Genomic DNA, 19,943 nt, shown 5'->3' with positions numbered 1-19,943 from the left:
GGCTTTTATCGATGTGTATCTCTACACGTCATCACGCAGCACGTTTTCGTTTTAATAAATAAATAATGCAATCGTTTTTTATGGACCTTTGATATAAAAACACACAGAAATGAGAATTTTCAATTTTTTTTGGCATCCATTGTTAGGTATGCCCATATAATGACCACGGATATGGTCTAAAAGTGTGAAAAACATCTTTTTCATTTCACTGCACCTTTAAGGGGTGCATTAAGACGACCGGATTAAGGGGTATGGGAGCTGCACAGACGGGGAGGGAGGGCAGAATCCATTTCTTGCGACCGACCGTCGGACGCACCGTCGGCCGCTCCTATTTTAGGTCGGCCGGTCGGTCCGTCGGTCCGTCGGCCGGTCCGTTTTTAGGTCGGCCGCTCCGTATTTACGTCGGCCGGCCGGTAACTCTGTAATTTCTGTACCGTTTTGGACGTGGGTGGTCTCATTTGAATCGTGTCGCCCCCCTGGAGGTTTCTTTGGGGGTCTCAAGGTTCGGGGACCCCTGGGGACCCCCAGGGACCCCCAAATGGTAACTCTGTCATTTCTCTACCGTTTTGGACGGGGGTGGGCTCTTTGGAATCGTGTCGCCCCCCTGGAGGTTTCTTTGGGGGTCTCAAGGTTCGGGGACCCCTGGGGAATGACAGAGTTACAATGTGGGGGTCCCTGGGGGTCCCCAGGGGTCCCCGAACCTTGAGACCCCCAAAGAAACCTCCAGGGGGGCGACACGATTCCAAAGAGCCCACCCCCGTCCAAAACGGTAGAGAAATGACAGAGTTACCATTTGGGGGTCCCTGGGGGTCCCCAGGGGTCCCCGAACCTTGAGACCCCCAAAGAAACCTCCAGGGGGGTGACACGATTCCAAAGAGCCCACCCCCGTCCAAAACGGTAGAGAAATGACAGAGTTACCATTTGGGGGTCCCTGGGGGTCCCCAGGGGTCACCGAACCTCGAGACCCCCATAGACGCCCCCGGGGGGGCCACACGATTCAAATGAGACCACCCACGTCCAAAACGGTACAGAAATTACAGAGTTACCGGCCGGCCGACGTAAATACGGAGCGGCCGACCTAAAAACGGACCGGCCGACGGACCGACGGACCGACCGGCCGACCTAAAATAGGACCGGCCGCCCGGTGCGTCGCGACCGACGGTCGGTCGCAAGAAATGGATTCTGCCCTTGCTGGAGGACCAACCAAGTGATAATTACTATAACTAAGCACTCTTTGGCTCCTACGCTTTGTTTGGCCAAAATTCATGGCACTTGTTTCCACATGTTCCTTGACTCGGCCATCTGTCACTTTGACAAGTAAGCTCCGCCCTCAGATGTTCCGCCATTTTGAGCAGTTTGAAAAATGCTTATACCTGATTTTCTGCCCTGATTTTTGAGCAACTTGCGTGAAACGTTCTACACACAATCTATGGACCATTAACTGAAATTCCAGTTGAAGAGAATTTTGTACGTGAACACATGAACAGCACACACACTGTATAAATGGATAATGACATGCCCAAAACGAGAACACATACTTGTTACCAAAAACACTGAATGATGTTACTGTTTACAATGAGAAAACTGACCGGATGTCCGGATAGCTCAGTCATAACCGACGACTCAGCCCATGACTCTTATTTGTACATAGGGGAGAACGGGGTAAGTTGAACCACCCCCTTTATCTAGAAAACGGTGTTGCCATGTGACCTTAAATCCAATAAGCATCCATCGTTTACACCTGGCTGTGAAGTTAGTTAGCACATGGGGGCACATGGGGAAAGTAGAAAGCATTATTTTACACAAAAAAACATTTTTTTTTCAATCAAAGTAAAATTTTGACACATCATGTAAAATGACTGTTATACAAAGCATAATGTACCCAGGTGTAAAATGTAATATCATACATGTTGGTGGTTTACCAATGTATAGAAGCATATGAATAATTTAGCAAATACATTACAATTTACAATTTACAATTTAGGCATTTAGCAGACGCTCTTAATCCAGAGCGACTTACATTTAAGCAAGAACAAAAGCATGGGAATACATCACATAAAAGCATTTATCAATATCATGAAACATGCGTAAGCTAAGAAAGTAACAGTGGAATATCTATATAATGAAACTATACATACACTATACATATAAACTATACATATTTACTACTATGCTATACATATGTACTATGGCGTGCTATAACTATATACAATACAATTATAGTGCTGTCTACATAACATGCTATAAGTCTGTGTCAAATGCTGTGTCAAATGCTATCTAAGCCAACAGAAGTCTGAAGTATTATTCTAGTCATGGTTTTCCTAAATGGTGGCTGTGGGTAAGATGAACAAAATGTCCGGTGGTAAATTGAGCCAATTTTCCTAATGTGAATCACTATTCATATTTTTGTATTAAGTCTTTGCTACTCAAATTATACTGAATGACCTTTAATTTGGATGTTTGAAAATGTTTGCAAATGTGCTATATTGTATTAACAATATTGCAAATATTATAAGGTTCTGAATAACAAACTTTATTTAATTGCCTTTATATTGTTTAAATAGTAAATAAACCAATAAAAAGACTATTTGCAAAAGGGAAAACTGTTATTAAATAATTTCCAATAAGTCAATACATTATCTGTTCAAGTTTAAGCTCTTTACATTACAATATCATGTGTTTCAACTTACCCCTTGACTTGGATCAACTTACCCCTTACCTGGGGCAAATTGAGCCACATGACCACTTTCTTTAAAAAGGTCATATTTTCATGGCCCTTTGTCATAGCTGCTTACTCATCATTTCAATTGATAGAGGACATCCTGAAATGTGTGTAGATCATTAGATTTTACTGCCATCTCATTTTGCCTTAATTGCTTCCAGGACAACTTAAGCAAAAAGTGGTTAATCTTACCCCGTTCTCCCCTATTGTTCTTATTGCATATTGTCTTCTTTCTTGGTCCCGCCTTATCGCTGCTTGCAGCTATATTTCTCTTTTGCTTTTAAGTGAACCCACCCGCGATTTTGCAAAAGCGCATTACAAATCAGTATAATTCCATTTTTGGGGTCCTTGGCTAAGGAGAGTAGAATTTTACAAATGTTTAAAAAAATAGCAGATGTACAGTAGCCTATAGCCTGAAGCTGAGACTTTAGAGCTGTGTGTGTGTGTGTGTGTGTGTGTGTGTGTGTGTGTGTGTGTGTGTGTGTGTGTGTGTGTGTGTGTGTGTGTGTGTGTGTGTGTGTGTGTGTGTGTGTGTGCACGTGTCACACTCAAATTGATGATACAGACTGTATACTACTACTGTATATACATAGTCTAATTTCAATGATTATCTTTGTGTTTATTTTTGCTCCATTTGCTTTTAAAACAGTTTTATTATTCTCTGAGCACAATGATGACAAACCTCCACCAGGGGGCGAACGGCATCAAGGGACGACAGCGTCTGGATCGTTATTGCGCATGCTTGAACCACGTTAACCCGGAAGTATTAACCGTCTTGTTGACAGTTGCCTTTGTTTCGCGAAGACTGTAATCTCTTGCGACAATCCCGTTCACGTCCTCCATAGTGGATAAAAATAGAAGGTAAGGTCCTATAAACTCGATATTACAATTATTTCGCATATTTACTGGCGTTTTTCAGTCGCTTTTAATCGTGGCCTACTTCCAGCGAGTTATCTCCGAGCACAGCGGGCATTGTTGGACACAATGTAGCTAACGGATTGTTGCTAACTACCCACTGTTACTAGTCAGTCGTTACTGTTTGTTTATTTTCCCGTAATTACAGAAACGATGAAAAAGTGGTTGAAGTTGCCGGTAGTCATGGTCTGAAGTTGAACATTAACTGAAATATTTTCTGCAAACTATGATTTATTGATTAGCCAGGGCAGGAGAAATGTTGAGGAAGTTACAAAACAAACAACATTTGCAAAGCAAAGTTCTTTGTTTACCCAGGGAAGTGGACTAAGCCAAGGACTTGTTTACAGCCACACCCTGCTCATAGAACATTTCATGGTAGGGGTTCGTTCAATGCATATTCCCATCAGGCTGCAGGCGGCGTATTCTCCTTCAATTCCTCCTGTCCCTGGACTGCAACGGGTCGGATACCCGCGATAACCCGTGGGTACCCGAGTTTGACGGGCGGGACAATATAACCTTATAAGTTAACGGGTACGGACGGAACGCATCACAACGCGGGTGGGTGACCTTTTCTAATCAGTGGACACTGGACCCGCACTGCGCGATGTTATAAACTAAACAGCAGCTGAGCTGGGGTTTCTCCTCAACAGCGGAGACAAGTTAAATCCGTCACATGCCCAAGGAATCGTCAGTGACGTCACATCACTGCCGATTCCTTCATAATGGCGTTCTGTTTCTGCTGCTGTGCTTCATGCTACTTCCTTGTTTCATAGCAGTGACATCACGGACTTATCCTTGCTTCCTTATCGTAGCATTTCACGTGTGGAGTTTATTTTTTTTATCACCAGGCTGCAGACTAGCCTATATTTTCGTTTGCGCTGATGAAACGCCAAGGGATTATAATTTATAATGCCAACATTCAACACAAGATGTAAGCTAACCCAAGTAATGTTGGCCTAATGCGCAACTCTGTCTAAGTGTAAATAAAGTTAAAAATATTAGCCTGATGAGTGATGACCATGTTTGAAACAGCCTTGGATCAAGACGGTCGACTCATCAGGCTAATCCTTTTTTTTTATTATATCATCCTCCTTGTTGATAGCCTATATTATGCCAATATGCCATTTAGGTTGAAATCATGATATAACTTTATGTTGTGAAAATAAGCAGCAGTAGTCTCAGTCATGAACTACATGTCTTCCGTTCCGTGTGCAACACACTGCCGCCGCCCACCACACCACATGCGGTGTTGGATGAAATAAAGTCAATGATAGCTATCGGTGCCTGTGATACGAACGGGGCGGGTAACGGGTAAATTTTTTGACGGGCGGGGCGGATCTGGTTTCGAGTTTTATATCAATCACGGGTAACGGGCGGGTTGTGGAACTGATGATTGACGGGCGGGACGGGTGCGGGTATCAGAAATTGGACCCGTGCAGGACTCTGCCCTGGACCCACCCCACTTTGAGAACCAGTGTCTTACAGAATTATTTCCTTTCCTCCACTCCAGGTGATACTGAAACAAAACGGAACCGTACAACATGACAGAGCCAACTCCAGCTTCCGTTGGTTTACGGATGGCCCTTCGCTCAGAAGCACACAAGGACAGCATCTTGAGCAAATTTGACAGGCTGAGAAAGAGGGACCTGCTGTGTGACATAACGCTGATCGTTGAGGAGGTGCACTTCAAGGCACACAAGGCCCTGCTGGCTGCAAGCAGTGACTACTTCACCCTCATGTTCACTGCAGAGGACCAGATCAGCCAGTCTACCTACAGGCTTGATGGCATGGCATCCAGTTACTTTGCTGTGGTGTTGGAGTTCATCTACTGCGCCCAGGTGTCTGTGGAGGAGAGTGCCACTGGGCAGCTCATGGCCATGGCCCGTCTTCTGGAGGTCAGTGACCTTGTCAGGGCCCTGGGTGAGCTCGGTCCCACAACAACTCCTGCAGAGGTCAGTGCAGAGTTCTCAAATCTGCCAAAGCGTAAGCGAGGACGCCCGAGGAAAAATGTGATTGTGACGGTGGCGGAGGAGAGGCACGGTGAGATATCAAGTAAAGAAGTAGAAGTAGTTTATGATGACGGAGGTGCTCCGATTTCAGAAGACGAGCACATTGGTGAGAATTCCAGCCTGAACTGTGACGCCGCAGACAAATACCTGACTGAGTCGTTGCATAAAGACTCGGATGACACAGATTATGATCCAAGGGCTGACCGCTCCCGACACAGTAGACGCAAAATCAGGCCACCAATGAAATACAGGATGGACAGTGACTCGGTGGGAAACGGGGAGCCTGGGAAGAGAGGCAGAAGAAGGAAAGACCCTGACACAGAGGCACGATGTGAGGACTGTGGGAAAGTGTTCAAGTGTTCAGTGTTCGAAAACCAACTCTGTTTGGAGATACACCAAAGAACTCATAGGCCTACAGGTGAGGTTTTCATATGACCCTCACAGGTCAATTTGGTTCTATTTGTAGAGTTTCTGAATTATTATATACCTATAAGGGTACAATTGGTTACTACTAGCTATTCATAATTGAGCTGCGGACCCCTGGATCTCCCATATTGTATTGACCCCTGGGATCCCAAGCCCCATGACCCAGTTAGAGGAGTGCTTCCTTACACTGGTCAAGGTTAAGAAGGTAATAATGACACTTTGGCATGTGCTATGCTATAGTCAAGAGATTTTAGTGTAACCAGTCTTCAGGACGACTGTCTGTCCAGGAGTTCAGCACGACTGTCTGTACAGGAGTTCAGCACGACTGTCTGTACAGGAGTTCAGTACAGTATAACAATTACAGTATAGTTCCACTGCTCACTTCACACATGTGTGATTGTTTATATCCACAGTACACTATAATTTTATTGAGATAATTGAAGAGCACTTATTAAGCTAGCTCTGGTCCATTAGAGCTATATTATTAAGCAGAAAGTGTCTGACTGGTATTTGTGCAGTATGAGCTGAAAATTACATCACATTTTCCAACTGTAATAATGCTAGCCCTAGAATGGCTCTTGTTGTTATGTACAGTATTTCACATACAGAGCCATAGAACAGTCTGCTTAACTTCTATTCGGGTTGTAAATTGGCGGCCTAAATGTGATAAATGCTACGTTTGTACTCCCCCATTAAATAATTCCAAAGACGTGGAAAGATGGTCCTCTAGTTTATATCCATGTGAAAGTTCTGGCACAAAACGTGTATTTAGTCAATTATACATCCTGTTTACAGCAGACATCATCACCAATTGAAAGTTTGAGTCACACAGTTGGAAGGTGGTGTGATTCATTACCCAGCACCTATGAGTCACACAATTGGCAGGTGGTGTGATTAATTACCCAGCACCTATCGCAAGGCACCTGCCAATTGCGCAAAGCTAGCATGGTTTCGTTCTAGGAAACGCCCCCCAGCCACTGCGTTAGTTTTACTGAGATTAAGTTTAGGTATAGTTTACTGTGGTTAGGTTTAGGTATAGTTTTACTGAGATTAAGGTTAGGTTTAGGTATAGTTTTACTGAGGTTAAGGTTAGGTTTAGGTATAGTTTTACTGAGGTTAAGGTTAGGGTTAGGTGTAGAATGTCAATCACAGCGACTGGCCAGTCACAGCGCACCCTCTACGTCACTCTGTACTCAACCCGAGGACGAAACCATGGTCGCTTTTGTATCTGAGTAGAGGACGAAAAAGGCTTTCGTGCTTGGATGACGCAGTGTTATGGTGCGTCAGAGTTGATGTTGTTAACTTGTTGGAGGTTTGAATAAACGAAGCGACCGGTGGCGTTCCAATGACACAACTCCTTGTCATCTGTCCTTATAAAGAGAGTCTAAAGCCTGCATATTCTTCTAGCCCTGGCGCTACATACTACTACTTATAGCTTAGTCCACTCCCAATACATTCCCTCAGTCCCTACGCTCATTCTGTAGCTCCTAGATAAGGTCACATCCACCCCCCCTCCCACTGCGGTTCAGAAACGGCTCATGGTTTCCAAAAGGAACGTTTCTTAAATTCTTATCCTTTTTTGCACAATGAAGCTTATGAACGGGCAAGAAAATCCAAGTTTAAACGGTTAAACAAGCGTTTTTAGCCATTAGTTAATAAAAAAACATTTTGAAACACATCTATAACATTACATGAAACATGTAAAGCCCGACACACACCGTCTGCGACCGTCTGCGGCGCGACGCGTTGCCGCGCGGCGCCGCCTGGAAAATAGAACTGGGTTCTATCGGCGCGCCAGGCGACGCGGGGGACGGAGCCGGTGTGCGATAGGTTCATTGAAAATAATGGAGGCGGCTGTGTGGTGGGCTTAACATGAGTTATTTTTCACTGAACAGGCTGTATGATTGCAGCCTAATGTGTACCGGTTGTGACAGTCTGACATAACAGATCTACACGCTGCAGCGTGATCCTATGCAAAGGCGTATGTATCTACAATAAGGCGAGGACAGGCGTCCGCCTGTCCAAATCCATTTTCTGCCTGGCCAAAATACATACACTAGGACAAAAACAAGACCTGAGAACTATTAGTGGCAACGGCGTCAACTTCGGGAGTGCTTGAGGGCACAAGCACCCACTGACAAAATAATAAGCCAAAAAGCACCCACTGACTGAAGGCTGAAGCTCCCCTCCCCCTGGTCATTTTGTCACGTAGGCACACACCTTTACGGTGTTCACAGAACAGGTATTCAAATGCTAATACACTGGCTTTGTTCCAGTGACCGCACGGTTCATTCACACTCCGTCTCCTGCAGCAAGCAATACAACACTAACGTGGTCAGCGGAGAGGCTGCTGTCTGTGTACCGTCCACACAGGTCAACATCACTGGACCCTGGGTTCAAAGTACCAAGATGGAGGTACTGTCCAGTCCGCTGTGTGATTCTCAGTGCATCACTTCACAGTCACACCTCTAGCCATACGAGAAATAAACTACCGGTAATCGTATTAACCACTCAGGTTCCATTCCCTTCTCACTGTCCCCCTGCTGTGCTTCTCTTTGCCCTGTTCGTCACCAGGAGATAGGCCACGTGTCCGTGGACGTCGCCGGCTGCCTGGGGGAACAGACGAACAGCCTGAAACGGAACGAGCAGAATATCATCAACTACAACCTGGAGGGCGACCACCAGCTCAGCCAGGAGTCCCTCATCTTCGACAACAAGCACAGCAACCACACCATGGAGGTACACGCTGCACACGTTAAACACACAGAATACTCACATTTTTCACCGATTTCAGGTGGCTCGTCCATGTCCTCGTGGTCCTCCCTCTGTTGTTGATCTCCAGGAGCTCCAGAAAATGTCTAGTGGGACTGGGGCTCCTGTAACACCATCACCTTGGCCAGCCTGGCTGTGTCGGTGTCTGACAAATGCCGATCTTTATTATATCTACAAAGAGAAGAGGAGAAAAGAGAATCGAACAGTTTAGTTTACAATACTACAAATCTACTTGTATTTACAGAATGCATTGCATTCTATGCAATATCATCAGGTACAGGTAGAGATTTATTTTTTAATTTTGTGAAATATGCTAGTGGCTAGTGCAGTGCACATGAAATTTACACATTTTCCCTCATTAAAACTTTATAGCCACATCAATGTGCTGCCATTAAAACTGTGCATAAAACTGTGCATCAAAAAAAGGCAAATACGCCAGACGCAGACCTAATTACATCACTGGGTCTTCACTGAAAAAAGGCTGGCAGTGGCGGAATTGTTAATTAGTACCTGTGTGTTAAGAGCATTCTAGACAATCTAGACTAGAGCATTCCTAATATATCTTATTCCAATGCTAGATATGCACGATGTACATTTATAGGCCATTTTACATCAAAGTCCTTATTCTATTCCTTCATTCCAGACCAGTTTGTGGAGACCAGCCTGCAGGTGAAGATGAGTTCTCCTCAACCATCCTGGACCGTTTCTGTTAAACAGGAACCTGAAGACCTCCTGGACACCAGTAAGTGTCATGCTCTGTCCGTTTCCTTCTTTAATTATCTTCTTTTGTAAGACTATCTCCTCATCAATGTTTCAGTAATATAAAATCCCTGTTCCCACTCGCTTGAACTGCCTATAATTTATTTCGGAAATTGAGATGACTTTTGAATGCTGGTATATTTGTTACCATCAATATCACATCACTCTTAAGCCCAAACTACACCAAAGGGTTGGGTTGATCCAAAATGTTTTTTAAGGTAAACCACACCAATGCAACTCATTGAGTTGCAATGGTGTGGTCTACCTTAAAAAAATGTTTTGTCCCAACCCGACCCTTTGGTGTGGTTTGGGCTTTATATACCGTATATTTCCAAATAGTAGCCCTTACTCAAATAGCCGCCCACTACCTAATAACAGCCCAGGGTCTGACACCATTTTTTTTGAATGATGGTGCACAGAAAGTAGCAGATCTACAAGCTCCAAGTCGCAGCACGCTATGAGCTTGCAGCATGCCACTCACCGTGAATCCAAGCAGGTCCTCACACAAATTCCTCTGCATCCCCCCAAAAAAGTTGTAATTTAACTTGCGCCATATAACTCTGAAGTGTATATTTTCATTGGGTGTAAAATTCATGTTTTTTATATGCCTTTAAAAAATATATATATATATCATTATCTATCCATCTTCAACCGCTTACCCGTAGTCGGTTCGCGTGGGCAACATCTCCACCAGAGTGCTCCAGACTTCCCTCTTTAGAGCAACATAAGTGACTTCCTCCTGGGGGATCCCGAGACGTTCCAAGGCCAGTGAGTCAATGCGTTTCCTCCAACTGCGCCTTGGTCTGCCACGGGGTCTCCTCCCAGTGGGACGTGTGTCGAGGACCTCCCTAGGAAGATGCCCGATTGGCATCCTAACCAGATGCCCGAACCACCTAAGCTGGCCAGGCGAAAGAGCAGCGGTTCTACTCCAAGTCTCTCTCGTGTGACTGAACTTCTCACCCTATCTCTAAGGGAGATGCCAGCCACTTTTGGTCATGACCCACACTTCATGACCAACATTCATTGGTTTTCTCTCATTGTATCTTTTGCCTAGACTTCCTGCACCTCCCTGTGTGTCAAGAGGAGGTTTCACCTGAACAGCAGGAGATGAGCCCCAGTCTGGTCCAGGAGGAACCAAAACCTCCACACATTAATGTGGAACAGGAGGAGCTACTTCAAAGACCAGAGGAGGCTGATGGGTCAACGGTGACATTACTAGAAGTGAAAAGTGAAGGTGATGATGAAAACCGAGACACGGAGCCTGTAGCCAGCACCTCAACTCAAAACATGCAAACACAAGCTGATGTAGATGACTGTGAAACATCACAGCCCACTATTGATGACCTCCTCTCTTCACACCGTTCTGAATCTGACATCACTGAACATAGTGATGAGTCGGAGGAGGATACCTGGGTGGTCAATCAGTCGGCTATAAAAACATTGAAGTCACACGAGACACAAAATGTTGAAGAAGTTAGAAACAAGTTGTCCAAAGATGTGAAATCATCTAAACAAACTCAGTCCATGAGGAGACGCACGGGGAAGAATGTTTTGCGTGGCAAAATGTTTACATGTGTAGTTTGTGGCAAACGCTTTACTCAAAGGGGTGGTCTAAAATCACACATGATGACTCATACAGGAGAAAAGCCCTTTACATGTACAGTTTGTGGCAAACGCGTTTCTCACAAGAGTAGTCTAAAATCACACATGATGACTCATGGGCCTACAGGAGAACAGCCCTTTACATGTACAGTTTGTGGCAAAGGCTTTACTCAAAGGGGATATATAAAATCGCACATGATGACTCATACAGAGGAATTCTCCATGACATGCACAGTGTGTGGCAGAGGCTTTTCTCAATTGAGTATTCTAAAAATTCACATGTGGACACATACATATACAGTGCAAAAACCCTTTAAGTGTACAGTTTGTAGCAAAGGCTATGCTCAAAGGAAGAGTTTTAAACGACACATGATGACTCACACGGTGGAAAAACCTCATACCGGGGAAAAACTTGTGACAAAGGCTGTTTTGATCTAAAATCACAATCACACATGATGACTCACACAAAGGAATGGCCCTTTACATGTACCGTTTGTGGCAATGGCTTTTCTCAAATGGCTAAACAAAAAATACACATGAGGATACACACTGGGGAAAAACCCTTTATGTGTACAGTTTGTGGCAAAGGCTTTGCACAAAAGAATAATCTAAATAGACACATGAGGATGGTACATGCAGGGGAAAAGCCCTTTACAGTTTGTGGCGACAACTAGTCAAAGTGTCTCATAATGTGACTGTCAGGAGTCGTGCAAAGAAGAAATACACAACTTGTGATCTAGATTCAGTCAAAACTATTTTCTGCAGATGCACATGAGGACTTATGCAAATGTGTTGCTGGATGCCAATGACAAGTTATAATGATACTTCTTACGGGCAATATATTTGAATGCATACATTCACCTTGATTGACTTATGCTGATGTAGAGTAGACAATGATGATGTAGCATCATCATTATCGTTACAATTATTATTATCACTATTATTAGTGGTAGAAGTAGTGCTTTTTCTGTCGATTGATCGAAATCTTTTCTTTCCACATGATTTTGTTTATTCTTTTTTTTATTTGATTAGAAATGCAGCAATGTTGAAATCTGATTTCTTTATTCAGTCATCTCAAAAAGGTGGGCATAATACACTTCGGCACTTTCCTTTTCGGTCAATTGTATCATGTCAATCTCTTTACTGTATGTAATAATGCTGGATAAACCATGACCGAGATAAATAAACTATTTCATCTAAACTTAGTTCTTGTGTTGCTGTTGTATTGCTTTTCTCTCTTTTGGTATTGCCAACATTTGTGACCAGCCATACTTGTTGAGTCTTCACGCAGAATCTCCTTTTTCAGCAGAAGAGAAAAATGTCTAAATGTTAAAGCCACAGCAGCAATCTGCCGATACCACTTAAACGTCAGAGCTTAAATTTGTATATATGACATAAATGCTATAATGTGACGTGTCACATATATGCACTAGTCTCTGTCCAGTTCTGATAAGCACAATCTTTGTAGCTGTTCACTGTGTGTTAACTGTGTGCTGACTTGTGTTGTTTGGATCAAATGATGGCAGCACATTATGTAGTAGGTCTCAGCAAGACATTACACCGGGCCCTATTTTTGCCAGTGCTAAACCCTTTATCCCTGCATTTCTTTGTCCTTTTTTACTATTTTGAAAAACATTTTTATCAAATAGCCGATCTACAAGCTCACAACGTGTTGATGGTAGGCCTACCAAGTGACTCATGTGTGTTGTAGCAACGATGGTGAGTGGAAGAAATTGGAGTCAAGCTAGAGGTTCTATAGTCAACAAATCTGGTCAGATTTATTGAACATAATTCACTCAGTTACAAGGCGCCACAGGCAGAAGGCCCCGTGGTATTCAGTGGAGTCACATCGCAGCCGATCTCAATGCAAACACACCATGGTGAACACAACAATACAGGTTATAGGCCTACTAATGTCTGAGTCCCTCCATGGGAACTAGCAGACTACCTTCGCTTGTAGGAGCCAATCAGAATGTTCACTTCACAGGATGTTCCGGTGAGGGGAGGAGGGATCATGGCAAATGGTTCATGGGAATGATGGGACACACTATAGATTTTACCAATAGGACAAATTAAATACCTATAGGCTACTATATGGAAGTATGCAGAACATTGTAACAAATTAAATACCTATAGGCCTACTATATGAAGTATGCAGAACATTGTTTAACACATGTAATGAAAGAGTTTAGAATGTATTCTAAACTCTAAATGATTAAGCACAAGATACTGTACATTGTAAACTCATGTCATGTCGATTCTGAGAGAGAGCAGAGAGCTCTCTCCACACAGCTGTTTGCACGCAGTTGAGATATTACCAAGATAAGGAGCTGCCCCCGAACCCCCTGGGGTGTTTGACAGCGTTCTAACAAAGGCTTCGTTTTTACAGACCCAATGGTAAATAACTCAGGCATGTTACTATTCTAAGCAAGTCACCACAGTATTGCACTTTGTCTCAACTTACACCTTCTGTGAGCAGTGAGCAGTCAGTGTACCTTAGCTGGACATATGTTGACTGATATGTAGGCCTACATGTGTCCAGATCTGATCCATCATTTTTCAAAACGGTAAAAAAAAAAGGTTTAGGGATAAGGGTTTTAGCTGTGCACTGATGAGAATAGGGCCCATAATGTTTTGCATCTTAATAAAGGCATTTTTCTAAAGGCAAATATTTCTTCGCTTACTTTTTTACCCTTTGACTGTCTCCTGTGATTCAATCTAATGTCCCTCATTGCCAGCCATAGAATAGGGGTAGCCTATTTTACTTTCAAGACCCCCAAATTCACTTTCAGCTACAACTAAGACAACTAACTGTACTGGTAGCGCAGTTGGTTGTGCACTCACGTTTGGCCCCCAAGATTCAGGTTTCATTTCTGGGCACCACTTGGCGTATTCAACATATAAAGTAGAATGTCTTGGTAGTTGAAACATGGTTGGCTACATATCGCAAGTACTGTGAGCTGATGGTAGATTGTCATTTTAAGTATTAAGGACTGGGAGCTGATGTTAGGTGACATTGTACGTACTTCATGGACCTGATGGTTGCTTTTGTCTAGTAGTGCATTGAGAAGAATATGGACACCAATGTTCTTCCTTGCCTGTTCTGGAGATAAGTGACTGACCTACAATAGTTACGTAAAACAAAGACCATGATAGGTGGATTATGAGACTATAGTTTGGGATGGTAATCAATCCTGTCGTGCATTTGTCAGTCCCAGCTGCAGGCCTCTATTCTCAACTAACCACATACTCACTCCACTAGCCTATTGCATAACTGCTATTATTTTAATGTTTTATGCCTTTCTTTTCTTTTTTTCCCCTTCTCCATTGCTCTATGAAGCACTTTGAGCTGCATTTCATGTCATGAAAGGTGCTATACAAATAAAAGTTGTATTATTATTATTATTATTAATAGAGCTCCCCATTTAGTTTTGCTGAGTTAAGGCTCATAGCCTCATATATGTTGTAATACTCTAAGTACTGGACCTTCGTCTGGTTCTGACAGACCGGTAGTGTGTGTGTAGGCTGCAGGGTGGTGTGTGACAATCCGGTTGAATTATTCCTTTGGTACGGTGGCGGTCGCTGAGCCCGGGAGAACAAAATAACGAGACACTTAGACAGTATCTCGCCAAGGGTTCACAGGATTTATCATAGGCTACACACAGGATATAGCTGTTGGATCCTAATGTCCTAATGACGTGACACTGAGACATAACAATCGGCTAGCTGCAGCAAGTTGACCTTGCTCTCTGAGATGTCTCCAGTAGCTAACTAGAAAGTATGCTTACAGGCAATACACAATACATATCCAAGTACACAGCATAGGCACTCATATCATATCATAACAATACATAGTCTGGATTTTCGGTGGTTAGGTGACCACCGAACTACAACATGACGCCACGAGCCGTGGTGAAGAGCAAACCACCGCCAGGCCTTTATGCTGCCTTCAGACCGACAGATGAAAAGATTCAGTCTACCATTCATTCTCAATGGAAGCCAGCGATGTGTATCTACAAAGTAAATCCAACGTTGTTAGCTGCTGCAAAATATACCCTGCAGCCTCAGTAGTGTAATTGCCACTGTCAGTAGCAGTGTCACCATGTCCGCTTAAATTATGAGTGACTGTGGGCTTTCTGTAAAGGTGCTTGTAATTAAATATTGGTAATTGCGGGTTGTGTTTTTTGGGGCTTGTTTTTAAAGTGTATTTGCTTATTTGGGCTTCCTTCCAAATGTTTTAATTGTTATTTAGGTCACATTATCACCTAATACTTCGGTAGACTCGAATGCGTATGGGCGGGGAAATTGGGATTCTTGCATATTTAATTAGCTGCGGTTTGCCTTCACACTGTCATTCGCAGCAATTGGAAACGCAGCAGGGGGGACCTTTATCAATGTGTTCCATTCATAAACTAGCCTACACAGTGAAATCTATGGTGATAAAATTACACTCATAACGTGCATGTGTCGTGCCGTCTGGGACCCCCCCCCCTCTCTCTCTCTCTTTCTCTCTCTCTCTACGCACGCAGCCGCCACACACTGTTCTTTTGGGCATGGAGGCACAGCGCTGCATGAGCGCACTGATATAACTCCCCAGTCCCCACACAGTGACAGCACTCCATGTTTACGGCACGCACAGACAGACAGACAGAATATTCTGTAGGCTATAATAGGCTACACTGCAGTGTTTTTAAGTGTTTTCAATTGATTAATGTACACATCCTCATTTCGATCAGGGCTTCAGTCTCCTCATTCGACCACGTCTATCCACAGTAACGGGACATCTTTGCGCTGCATAAAATATGCCTTCTCCGTCTCCAACTGTGTTCAGCTCCTCACCCGCCACATTGTTTGCTTCATTTCCTTTATTTACTGCGGATTGCATTCACACCTGCACCAAATCGTAGTCAAGTGCGATTGGAAGCGAAGCGAAACCCCCGTTTTTGGGCGGAGTAAATGTGGTTCTTTGCTGCGCATTAGGATTCGAATGAGCCTTCACACCTGCCAAACGAAGCACACTTTCTGAAAATGCGCAGCAGGATTCGTTTTAATCGCAGCAAAGCTCTCTGGTGAGAATGTGACCTTAAACCAGTATTTAACACTGGTCAGTCTGTGGGTGATGTTTTTGATTGGTTGATTGAAATATGTATTAACAGTTTGCAGAATTACAGTACATTTGAAGCACAAACTCAATACAAAGACTGTTAACTGTGAGTGGACGACCCAATTAAGCATTGCACTTGTTTACAAGAGGGTCCACCTTGTTCAATTCATCAAAACATTTAGAGATGTACAAATAGACACGTCTATATAGTCAAAGAACAGAACAAGAATTCATCATAAAGGAGGTAAAAAGGAAAAAGAAGCATACAGTGAGGGGAAAAAGGGGTGGGCGGTGGGGCTGATTCAGATTTTACGGGGCCAGTTTCGAATTGCAGCCATCCGTAGGTGCCCTTTGAGAGCGGTTTTGAAGGAGTCAAGGGATTTGCATGTCTTAATGACTGTTGGTAGGGCGTTCCACATTTTGGTGGCATAGGAGCGAAAATAATTTAGTCTCTTGTTTGTGCCAAATCTGGGTTGTAGCCTACATGGTTCGTTCCTCTGGTGTTGTGGGTGTGGACTTCGTTAACATTAAGGAAGTATCTAGATAGGTACATGGGCATCTTGGTGGTGTATCGAATCTTGTGGACTAGACCCATTGCAAGATGCTGTACTCTGTCGTCGACATGGGCGGAGCTTGGGGGGGTTCAGGGGGTGCACTGCACCTTCTGGCTTCTGACTGTAGTTTGTAATCATCTCTCTTATCATGATATGATGACTCGCTGTATGGCTGTAGTGCATGTGTGTGAGCTTCTGTACTACCTAAATAACTCATTTTTAGGGGTTAGGGCATTGTAAAAACGCTAAAATAATAAAATAAAGGTTAAAAAAATTGTCGTTGGCCAAGCAGTCGCACCCCCCAGCGTCAACTTCAAGCTCCGCCTATGGTCGTCGACCCTAATTCATTCCAGCCTGTCAAAGTTGGCAGGGGTGAGGTGGGTTCGGGGGTTGAGGCCAAGTAGGAGCCTTACCAGTTTGTTTTGGGAAGTCTGGAGTAGAGTTCTCATCGGGCCCGAAATTTGAAGCCCAGCCCGGCCCGGCCCTAACTGGGTCAGCCCGAAGCCCGGCCCGGCCCTAAAAAATACCATAATGTTAGGCCCGAAGCCCTATAAAGCCTGACAAAGAAAAAAAATAACGCCACTTTAATGCATGGCCAGCGCAGCAGCATGCGCTGTCAGTGAACCACTGAACTGACGGCGCGTGCTGCTGCGCTGGCCATGCAATAAAGTGGCGTTCTTTTTTTTCTTTCAGTGTGTGTCTGTGTGAGAGTGAGAACGGAGTTCAATGGACTTATCGCCGAAATAAAGGATTTATGTAGCTCACGTTAGACTGTTAATGTACCATTTCCATATCATTCTAATGGATTCCATTTCCAGTGGTGGTGACTGGTGAGTAGCTCCCCGTTTCCTCTGAAGTGAAGCTATATGTCCAAGACCCCAAGTATCGTCCCCGTTCGGTGTCCAAAAGAACAAACATAGCCTACAAAGTTTACAAACCATCCATGCACCCGCTCATGGCGTGTCTCGACAGCTTAGAGATCTGTTATTTTAAATCGGGCACATATAACGAGGAGCGCCGCCGCACCGAGGGACGGCGGTTATAATACTAATCATTTTGTAAATCAAATATCCTGTAGCCTGCAGTGGACTGTGACATTATAATACTAATCATTTTGTAAATCAAATAGCCTGCAGTGTAACATTGCGTGGTCAGATCATACACTACAGAATTATATGGATGGTTGGTGACTATATGACGTTGATTAGGCCTAATGATTAGGTTATTCATCGCAGCCAGCTGGGTTTAACGAGATGGCTCAGTGCAACTGTTTTTGTCATGTTGCAGTCTATCGTGTGATAATCCGATTGATTTATAAAACATTTCGTATTATGAACTGAAGCTCATTTGGTGCGCCGCAAAACAGAGGCCAGCCAGCGGTATAAACATTAAACAACCACCCCACCGTTCACTTCTCTCTGCCTGCGCAGTCAGTAATCCATTCCAAGCCCCCCGCCTCCACTCCTCCCTCTTCCTCCTGTCACAAGTGAATCGCCATAGCGCAGCCCTCTTCATAATAAATAGTATACGTGTAGGCTATATAGCCTACACATTACACAAATAACAGAATTGCTATTTTTATTATAATAAATATAATATAATTTTTGAAAAAAGAAGAAAAATTAAAAATCACGGAAAATCACAGAGCCCGAGGCCCGGCCCTGGCCCGACTAATTAGCATATTTTTGGGCCCGGCCCGGCCCTAAAATGTCAGGCCGGGCCGGGTCGGGTTCGGGCAGAAAATGAGAACTCTACTATGAATAGGCCTTAAGTCAGTACGAGTAACGTATTCAGTGTATGTATATACAGTCTTGAACTGTTAAACTGCAATTTACTACCAGAGGGGACTGTGAAGTGCCAATCAGACGTAGTGTGTTTGGTAAAACAGTCTTCTCTGTTAGGGCCGATTCATACTCCTATTTTACCGCTGTTTCGGTGCTGTAGTGCCGAAATGATTTCGGCTCGTCAGAAATTTTCAGTTGCACCGAAGAGCCGACTTTAGGACGGTAGCCTACCTGCCCCCCCCCCCCCCCCCCCCCGAGCCTCAAATGACGTCAAATTGTATAGGCTCTACAGGGCCGAACCGACTTTTATTCGGCTCTAAAATAGGAGTATGAATCGGCCCTTAGACCCTCCCATCACTGGAACAGTCTCCCTATACAGAATTAAGGGCTCTATACCTCCAACTATATCTGACCTTCAAATTCAACCTGAAAAGGTGGCTAAAAACAACTCAAATCTGTAATCATGAGTATCAGCACTATTTAGTATTCATCACCGGTGTCATTTCTCACTTCACTTGCAGTTGTTCTGTCCCCTGTACCATGTTGATCTGTTCCTGTATTGTACTGTATTGTATTGTATTGTGTTTTTGTATGGACATAGTGTTGGGTGCTTACTGCTTGCACATATGCACACATGGCATCAACGCATGGTGTTGTGTGCAGGCACACTACACTTTGTCTTTCTTTTATCATTCATTTTTTAAGAGCCAGCCCAGGGACTAGATGAAATTTAGCTTCGGCTAACTCTGGCCCATTTACATTGAGGTGAAAACTGACATGTTGATTAATGAGCTTTGTCCGTGTCAAATAATTAAAAAAATCAATTCTCTTTTGTTTTTAGGTGAACCCACCCACGATTTTGCAAAAGCACATTACAAATCAGTAGGCTATATAGTTCCTTTTTTAGGTGAGTCCTTCGGCACCGTAGAGTAGAATTGTGTAAAAACTATTCAAAATGAAATGTTCAAATTAACACTTTCAAGATCTTTCCAAATGTCTTTCCAAAATAGCAGATGTAGGCTACAAGCTGAGACTTTAGAGCTCTCTCTCTGTGTGTGTGTGTGTGTGTGTGTGTGTGTGTGTGTGTGTGTGTGTGTGTGTGTGTGTGTGTGTTACACACTCCAATTGCCGATACAAACTGTACTTTACTGTATATCCATATACTAGTCTAATTTCAATGATTACCTCCTCCACCAGGGGGCGAAAGGCATCAAGGGACGACAGCGTCTGGATCGTTATTGCGCATGCTAAGTGCTTGAACCACGTTAACTCGGAAGTATTAACCGTCTTGTTGAC

At 43.8% G+C, this 19,943-nt stretch overlaps 1 protein-coding gene across 1 annotated transcript in view; it reads left to right on the top strand.

The window, feature by feature from the left end:
* Positions 1-3,531: 3,531 nt before the first annotated feature.
* The window catches only part of LOC310856562 (zinc finger and BTB domain-containing protein 24-like), a gene marked incomplete at its 3' end in the record, with an annotated part of 81,869 nt that continues 65,457 nt past the window's right edge, over positions 3,532-19,943 (top strand). The window contains exons 1-5 of the mRNA XM_083762032.1: positions 3,532-3,583; positions 5,148-6,064; positions 8,647-8,664; positions 8,734-8,811; positions 9,488-9,586. Of these exons, the coding sequence (XP_083618158.1) occupies positions 5,179-6,064; positions 8,647-8,664; positions 8,734-8,811; positions 9,488-9,586 (1,081 nt within the window). The 5' untranslated portion in view covers positions 3,532-3,583; positions 5,148-5,178. The remainder of the gene's footprint in view (positions 3,584-5,147; positions 6,065-8,646; positions 8,665-8,733; positions 8,812-9,487; positions 9,587-19,943) is intronic.

Source organism: Protomyctophum parallelum, assembly GCF_964188405.1.
Source record: "Protomyctophum parallelum genome assembly, chromosome: 3".
Classification (NCBI taxonomy): Eukaryota; Metazoa; Chordata; class Actinopteri; order Myctophiformes; family Myctophidae; genus Protomyctophum; species Protomyctophum parallelum.
The sequence above is the reverse complement of the archived record's forward strand: the minus strand, read 5'-3'. Positions and strand labels throughout refer to the sequence as shown.